This window comes from Eleutherodactylus coqui, chromosome 4, assembly GCF_035609145.1.
Source record: "Eleutherodactylus coqui strain aEleCoq1 chromosome 4, aEleCoq1.hap1, whole genome shotgun sequence".
Taxonomy (NCBI): Eukaryota; Metazoa; Chordata; class Amphibia; order Anura; family Eleutherodactylidae; genus Eleutherodactylus; species Eleutherodactylus coqui.
The window spans coordinates 167,742,537-167,751,635 of NC_089840.1; the positions used below are offsets into that span (position 1 = coordinate 167,742,537).

The window sequence follows — 9,099 nt, forward strand, 5'->3', positions numbered from 1 at the left end:
GATTTTACGTATTATTCACAGGTTAACAAGACAACATTTAAAGATACATGTATACCATTTGTTCTTTGGCGGGTTGTGCAGGGCCCCATTATGCGGTTGCGATCTCTGCTGTTTAACCCCGTTACATGCCATGGTCTGTGCGATCGCAGCATGTAAAGGACTATCACCATCAGACCCCTCACAATGTGATCAAGAGGTCCTGATGGGTCTTCGTGGCACCCGGAGGCTTAAATATAGCCTTAGGGTCTGCCAGCGATCTCTGCTGTTTAACCCTTTATATGCTACGGTCTGTGCGAGCGCAGCATGTAAAGGGCTGTCAGAGGGAGGGGGCTCTCTCTGTCACTTTCGGACCCCCCTCAATGTGATCAGGGGGTCCTAATGGGTGTCTGTGACACCCTGAGGCTTGAATATAGCCTCCCAGTCTGCCAGCTAAGTTAGGCTATGACGCCCAGTCTCGGTCTGTCTGAGCATCATAGCCTGTCTAATACTCTGCTATGCCTCAGCATAGCAGAGTATTAGAAGAATAAAAAAAAAGTATTCTGCAAGTTCCCTAGAGGGACACAAATGTTAAAAAAGTTAAAAAATTTACTTTGTAAAAAATTAAAAACAAATTTACACATGTGGTATCCCTGCGTTCGTATTGACCCAGAGAAGTTAGTGCATTATTTAATTTGCAAGGTGCACGGCATGAAAAAAAAATTAAAATGTGGTAAAAATAGCTAATTTAGCCTATCTCACCATACAAAAAAACAGATTAAAAAATGATGAAAATGCTGCATGGATCAACAAATGTATCACCGAGGCAAATAAGTTCCCACTGGAACAAAATTCTCACTCACCGAAGGGAACCACTAAAGGTAAAACTTAACTTTTAATAATAAAACTATTTAAAACATGCGTCATCGGATATGTGTTTATATTTTCTATGCACTGATATAACCGGGGCTGTGTCAACTCCTGATGTTAAAACTCCTCCTCTTAAACAAAAACGAGTTGGGCCTGTACTTTACGGCCGAAATTCATCCAGAAACAATCACATTCCTTGACTTGCGAATATCGAAATTGGAAAACGGCACCCTTGAGACTACGATCTTCCGTAACAGCTACCAACACATTGCTACACTGGGAGAGTCACCATCCAATTCCCCTTAAACGTGGGATCCCTAAGGGACAACAGATCCGAATACGTAGAAATTGCTCCTCGGACAGTGATTTCTTACAGAAATCCGATGAAATATCCCAGCGATTCATTGATAGGGGGTACCCCCAGGAAGTGGTATTGAGAGCAAGCAATTTTGTGAAGCAAGCCGACAGAGATGTATTTTTGAAAAATAAGGAACGAACCATTGGTGATGGTAAAATAAGGATACTAGGAACCTATGACGATTGTTCCAACGAGGTGAGAAATATACTGACCAAATACTGGCATATCCTCCGACGTGACATGGACCTATCTGAATACCTACCGGATAAACCTCTTATAACATATAAACGAGGAAGGAATTTGGGTGACCGGTTGGTCCATAGTCATTTGACCCCTGGACCCTCATCAACCACGTGGTTAAACTCTGAATTACCAAAAGGTTCTTACCCTTGCTCCGGATGCAAGGCTTGTAAATTCATGAGACGCGGAACAACATTCACCAGCTCATCTACAGGTCATGAATATAACATCAGGGAGTTTATCAACTGTAGATCCAGTGGAGTCGTCTACAAGGCTACCTGTCACTGCCCCCTCGACTATGTTGGCAAGACAATACAACAACTAAGAAGACGTGTATTAGGACATATTGGCAACATAGATCGAGGGGAGCATACCAGCCTAGCCACGCATATCAGGGAATATCATAATAATGATCCTAATATGGTTAGATTCCAAGGGATCGAGACCATCAAAGAAAATGGGAGGAGAGGTAACCGTGACCGGAAACTACTTCAAAAAGAGAGCCAGTGGATCCATCGTTTGGACTCTTGTACTCCAAGGGGACTCAATGAATGTCAATCTTTTGTGGCATTCATTTAATGAGAACAAGTTTCCTTATGGAATTCGTAAGTCAGTATATATGGTCTCCTGATCGCAATAAATATTACTGCCTACAATCTGAGAATCGTGTCAACATCTGTTTGATACACTTGAACCCAAGGTTGCCAAGGATTAAATCCCTTGTGAGATCACAGTGCGGTTGACGTAATAAAATACAATATCTACAGTCACCGCATGGATGGTAATTGATGGTTTACCACCATATATATATGGTTACACATAAATATATAGGGAGGTCTAATAATGTAGCTAGTAGTTATGAGAATTGCACATATTAATATTAACCATTATGTACCCTATCCTGGTTAATATGCGATAGGCCTCTGCCTATCACACATTATGGATGCAATACTATGCCTTGTAAGTATTGTGCACTCTCATATTTAGCTGCTAGGTCTTTTACCTGACTAGTTATAGCTATTATACATCAGTGTGCGGAGCACAATGTATAAACAAAATTGAGACATTTGCATTCCTTGGTGAATTATACTTACCTACTATATGAGATCTAGTTATATTAACAGATATTACTTTGTTTGTAATCATTTTCCATACATGTCATGAGCACTATCGGTGCAGTACACCATGTTTTTGTTTCTGAGAAGTGTTAATATCCATCAGACTATATCAGAATGTACTATTATTTGCCCTTGTGGGGTTAACAGTCCCGCAACAGACCGGCAGTTCCCCTCTCTGCCGTCCGCGGCGCACCGTTACCGTGACGCCGATCACGTCATCCGGCGGCGTCCCGGCCGCCTGGTTGGCAGTGGTTGGCGCACGGCCCTATGGACTGTGTGCGCATGCGTGGATTCGCCGTGACATCGCGATAACTGGCGGGAGGTGTGTTCGGCTGCCGTCTTCTGATTGGAGCAGTGGGACGTTCCCCCACTCAGGGAGGCGTGGATTTGGACATAATAACCCGTGCTCACGGGGAACTTACCATCTATGCTAAAAAATCTGCAGCCGTCAGAGCTGCTCCTGCTTGTCTCCTTATAACTAAAACCACCCTGATGAAGCAGCAGCTTTATTCCACTGCGGAAACGCGTTGGTGGCAGGATATATAGGAAAAGATGGACATTTAAAACCTTTTTAATTTATCTTCTCCTTATAATTAGGAATGACCACTCTTGCCTGAATATCAATGGCATGATTAGGGTCTCCCTTTTAAGCAAGACATTGACCTACTGGTCACAACTGAGCAAGTAGCTCAGTGACCCATCTGAACAGAATTATTATATTCTGAACTGGGGAATATGTTAAAATGGGATCAACACTAATTAGAAAGGAATGATAAATATCAATACACATTCCTCTTCTTCTTATTGTATGGCATTTATAGTGAGGGTCAGGGAGTACATAGATTGTTGCTAAAAATCAATCCGCTATATACGCGGTTCTATGCAACTACTATATCATCTGTCTGCTCCCTTTGATTACCACACCAACAGAGATTAAACAAGTCTGTTTGACATACAATATTACCTTCTGCCACATTTGACACTCAGCGCTGAGTTCATCATAATCAGTCTATCATTGATGAATGTGACAAATGGTGATAAATATTTAGCAGACCTATATGGAGTCAATTGGTTTATAACACATATTGCTCCAATAGTATATAGCTCTGCAACTGATCCTATATCAGGAGTTGACACAGCCCCGGTTATATCAGTGCATAGAAAATATAAACACATATCCGATGACACATGTTTTAAATAGTTTTATTATTAAAAGTTAAGTTTTACCTTAAGCCTGGGTTCACACAGGGCGGATTAGCAGCGGTTTTGCCGCGGTTTGCCGTTGCATATCCGCATTGCGGCCATTCCGTCGCGGTTGCAGTGCAATGCAGTGCCAATGTGTTTGGCCAAAATCTCGTTCTCACAGGGCCTAAAATTAACCGCAGAGCCGCAGTGCGGATAAGCAACTGCGTCGCGGTTTTGAAAGATGCAGCATGTCCATTCTTTCGACTTTTCCGCAGCGTTTTTTTTTCCATAGGGCCCCATGGACGCAGCAAAAACCGCAATGAAAACCGCTATTGCTTATTTTGTCGCGGTTTTTCAAAGCGGTTCCGCAGCTGCTTGTCCGCATGAGAAAAGAGGGGCAATAACAGGAAGTGGTTCTGCGGCCATTTTAGACGCTTGGCGCCATTTCAGCCTGGACTGCATGGAGAGAGGAAGCAGGGAGCAGGAGCTCCGCCGGCAGCACCACAACGAGCGGCACCAGACCCTCCCCAGCGGCACCAGTACACCCATTGGCAGCAGCAGCAGCACTATCACCACCACCGGTAGGCACTTCACTGACGCCCAGGGGAAAATATTGGCCAACAGGCGGGAAACTCCCAACCCCGTCAGTGGCGGGAAAAGCACCGCCAGCAGCGGCGGCACCACCACTACCCCCAGCGGGTCCACCACTACCCCCAGCGGGCCCACCACTACCCCCAGCAGGTCCACCACTACCCCCAGCTGGCCCACCACAGCCTCACTACAACCCCCATTGCGACCACGCCCAGTGGCGGGAAAAGCAGTGGCGGCACCACTAGCCCCAGCGGAGGCACGACTACAACCCCCAATGGGGCGAGCAGCCTGTCCACCACAGCAGCACTACTACCCCCAACGGGGCGAGCAGCCTGTCCACCACAGCAGCACTACTACCCCCAACGGGGCGAGCAGCCTGTCCACCACAGCAGCACTACTACCCCCAACGGGGCGAGCAACTGGCCCACCACAGCAGCACTACTACCCCCAACGGGTCCACCACTACCCCCAGCTGGCCCACCACAGCATCACTACAAACCCCCATTGCGACCACGCCCAGTGGCGGGAAAAGCAGCGGCGGCACCACTAGCCCCAGCGGAGGCACCACTACAACCCCCAACGGGGCGAGCAGCCTGTCCACCACAGCAGCACTACTATCCCCAACGGGGCGAGCAGCCTGTCCACCACAGCAGCACTACTACCCCCAACGGGGCGAGCAGCCTGTCCACCACAGCAGCACTACTACCCCCAGTGCGACCATGCCCAGTGGCGGGAAAAGCACCGCCAGCAGCGGCGGCACCACTAGCCCCAGCAGAGGCACCACTACAACCCCCAACGGGGCAAGCAGATGGCCCACCACAGCTACCACCACCGGCAGCAGCACTTTCAGCACCGCCATCGCAATCACCTCTAGCAGCATCGGCAACCTCTGCTAAAAAAGGTAAGTAACTACTTCACCACATTATGCATTGAAGGCAACACGCGTCCAGCTCCACCCACTCCACCTTCTTGTGCTCTCTCTTCGCAGCTTTACGCCCTTTTGCGTGCCTTTTTTTGGCCATTGCCACCCGCGGTATTCGCTGGTTAGCTCCCTTGCTTTACTCAACTGTTGCATGGTGTACCTTTCCAAGGGTCACGCTCGGTATAACATCGAACATCGGTCATTTCCACCATTGTATGGCCCCCACACCCGGTTGCATGGCATTTTTTTGCACGGCCGAGGACACGCGTTTAGTCCAATTTTTGCATAGCCGACCCACAGTTTTTCTTACCACTTTTCCTTTTACATTGTTGTTTTCACTTTGGCCTGTCACTTGTGTAGATGTGATCGTAAGCGATATTTTTGGCGACTTGCAATTGTGCGCTAGTGGGCCAAGATCTGTATAGGATGAATGTTAACTTCTTCTTATTGCGCACAGGACTACCTACATTTTCTGCAGTCGCCCAGTGCATTCCGTTTGCAACGTCAAGCCACTTTCCGGAAAATGTCCTGGTATCAACGAATGGGGATCAACGTCGTCAGGATGATAACCTTGGTGAGTGTAGTCTCCGCTGACACAACCATATCCACCCCCCTTGGAATGCAATTCAACCGGTTTTTCCCTCCACCCCCCCCACCCCCCCCCCCCCCTGCAGGTTGAAAGTAGGCCGGAGATTTGGGACCCAGCCGAGCCGGGCTACAGTGACCGCGACATAAAGGCGGACGCCTGGAATGCGGTCTGCTCTGGGATGTATCCCGATTGGGACTCCGCTACAGCTGCCACCCAAAGTAAAATCCGTAAGTTTACAGTATTGGTTGTAACGCTTTGGTGTTTCTTTCTTCGATGTATTTTGAACTGTACTGCATCTAACCACACTGTTTATTGCAGCATTCGGTGGATTCCATACTTTTACATTCTGCTTTTAACCATGTTTTATTATATTGCAGTTAAAGATATCAAGAATCGCTGGAGGTCAGTTCGGGACCGCTACAAGAAACACGAGAAAGAGTGTGAAAAAAGCGGCATGTCCCCGTCTAAGAAAAAGTGTCCAAACCAGGAAATACTGCATTTCCTCAGAACAAGTCGGGCATTGCGTCCATAAGTGCTGTATTTTAGGCGAGCTTTTATAGCTCAGCTTCACTGTTGTTGCATTTTGATGTTCTATGTCTCTAACGGTACTCTGGTTTCGTCCACAGATCCTGCGGGAACATCACGGCCACCCCTCCCACGGTCGAAACCGCTACAGCCGACACAGAAGGGCAGGAAGAGGAGTCACGGGATGATGATATCACAGAAGGTACCCCAACCTTGGAAGACAGCCAGCGGAGCACGCCCGATTTGTCCCGCACTTCAGTAACACCGGAAGTGGTGGAACAAAACGTGTCGCGTAGCAGTAGTGCTGGCCCTAGCAGCAGAGCATGCAGTAGCCGGGAGGTGAGTTCCGAGCGGACGAGCCGCAGCGTTGCGGCTCGTCCGCGTCGGAAGAACAAGGCAGATGCCGCAAATGAGGCGCTGACGTTATTGCGGCGGGTTGACACGGAGGATCAGTGGGATACAATGGGTGCCACCATTGCGTCACGCATTCGTGAACTTAGGTCGGAGCGTCAGTGGGCTATTGCGCCCGTTCTTTACTATGCTTTAGAGCTTTTTGCTTCTGAAAGGCCCATTGCTGATAGCTGTACCCTTATTTCGGCAATGAGAAATGCAGCCTTTGCAGTACCACAATCGAACCGCATGTTTCCTCCACCCCAATCTTTCCCTGACCAACCAGGCAGGGTTCCTAGGACAACGGGATACCCCATGCACCATGTTTCTCAAGACACTGGCTACGGCGACACGGTCTCTGGCGGGTCCCCTTCCCAGCCATCGTTTCTCTCAATGATGAGCAGCCCTGTGCATCAGACCTTGCAACACACAACCACGGTACTGTACACGCCGCCAAGCGGATCTCAATCCAGTACAGGAGACGGCTCTTTTATCAATTATACGACAGTGATAACAGCTGTTGCATGGTGATAACTGCAATGTCTTATACGCAAGCATTGCAAAGTGCTGGATCCGTTGTGATGCTGCCTTTTGTAGCGGTGCATGCAGTTGCCTGCTGTCCCAGAAATCCTAACGGATGCTCATGTGAAAGATTGGGGTGCAATTTCTTCCATCGCTCACTGCCGGCTACTATCTGCTCTGCTGCTAAATAGGCAAGGCACACACATTCCTTCCCGTGAGTGGCATGACCGTGAAATTATTCGCAGGTTGTGCGACTGTACGTGAAGGATTGTGTATGTGCGTCTAGAGTGATTTTGTCCGCTGCCTCGCTGTCCTCCAAGGTTGGGGTATTTCACTTCTCGGGGTCATTGCCTTTGTTTGTTGTTTTCCTTTTTTTTATTTTCATGTGTATTTTCATGTTTGCTCCAGTGTAATGCATGTTACAGGAGTTCGAACATGAAATAAACTCCAAGAAATGCTGATGAGAACAGGGGCAGTCTGTCTGTCGGCCTGTTCCCATCCGCCTGTTCCCATCCGCATTTCCCCTTGCGGTATATCCGTCAAGTGTGGCGAAAGTCAAATTGGTATTGGATCGCCCGGCGACAGAGAAAAACGTTACACCATTTACCAAAAAAAAAAGTCACCACGTGCAAAATGACTGCAACTGTGTGGCGAGAAATTAAACACCAAACCCTGAATTCCGCTATCCAACATTGATGTAAAATAATGTCAGTATTTTAGTGGATAAAAAACGGTCACATACGTCGCTTCCATGTGCTCCTGGGGCGTGGCTAATGTAACGCTCGGTAGTGCTGTGGCGTGAAGCTTGTGAATGTGGTTCCATTGCTTGGGTGAAATGTATTGTGCTACTCATGTTGTTGTAATCGTTAACTGCTGAAATGCTTCAAAAAGGTTACGTTTAAAAACCAATACACCTGCCATGTTCATTAGGCTACTTATTAAAAACCAACATAGCCTAACAATTGTTTCAACTTAACATAAAGTTCAGGTATTTTGTTCGACAACAAAAAAAGAAGAGTGATGTTTTTCGTTAAATATAGTAAAATTTATTTGTGCAACCTTTTTTCTAACAATTTTGTAAACTTTAATGCCCGATCAGAAACTGCATGGACCGCCTTTGGTGGGTCTTGAATAAATGCACTTTATGCCAATAATGTCTTGTGCATCCTTCTGGGGCTGGGCGCCGGGGGAGGGTCACACTGCAGTTTTAGGGCTGCACACCACCGACACAGGAGAACTGCCATGGCACGGTGCCTTCGTGACTAAGGAAATAGTCAGTGAAGAGTTCTCGAACCTGCACTGCGGTACCAGGCGTGCGACCTGTTAAAGGCAGGATCGAGTTCTTCGACATCTACCTCGGGGCGATAGTCCCGGAGGTAGTTGTGAAGAACACAACATGCCTTGACAAGGTCATCAACTGTGGTAGGGTCTACCATAAGGGTAGTCCCTAGAACTCTCCACTGACTAACCATGATCCCGAAGGCACACTCAACCACGCGACGTGCACGGCTCAGCCGATAATTAAAAATCCTTTTCCGGGCATTCAGTCCTCTTCGTGGGTATGGGCGCAACAGGTTTGGCAACAACGGGAAAGTCTCATCCGGTACCATCACAAAGGGGACTGGATGTGTGGTTCCCGGGAAATGTTGTGGGGCTGGGAGCGAAACGCCATCTCAAAGAATTTGCATCCCAATCTGTGAAGTTCGCAGCACCCGAGAATCTCCAGTGCTGCCATAGGCGCCGACGTCGATGCAAACAAATTTGTTATGTGCATCAGCCACGGCCATCAGGACAATAGAAAATTTTTTGTTGT

The 9,099-nt window shown here is 47.8% G+C and overlaps 1 protein-coding gene across 1 annotated transcript; it reads left to right on the plus strand.

The window, feature by feature from the left end:
* Nucleotides 1-1,444: 1,444 nt before the first annotated feature.
* LOC136626555 (uncharacterized) lies at nt 1,445-8,434 on the plus strand. The gene is made up of 5 exons (XM_066601605.1): nt 1,445-1,913; nt 4,352-5,239; nt 5,718-5,834; nt 5,935-6,076; nt 6,227-8,434. The coding sequence occupies exons 1-4, from the start codon at nt 1,445-1,447 to the stop codon at nt 5,937-5,939; spliced, it is 1,479 nt and encodes a 492-aa protein (XP_066457702.1). The 3' UTR covers nt 5,940-6,076; nt 6,227-8,434.
* Nucleotides 8,435-9,099: the final 665 nt, after the last annotated feature.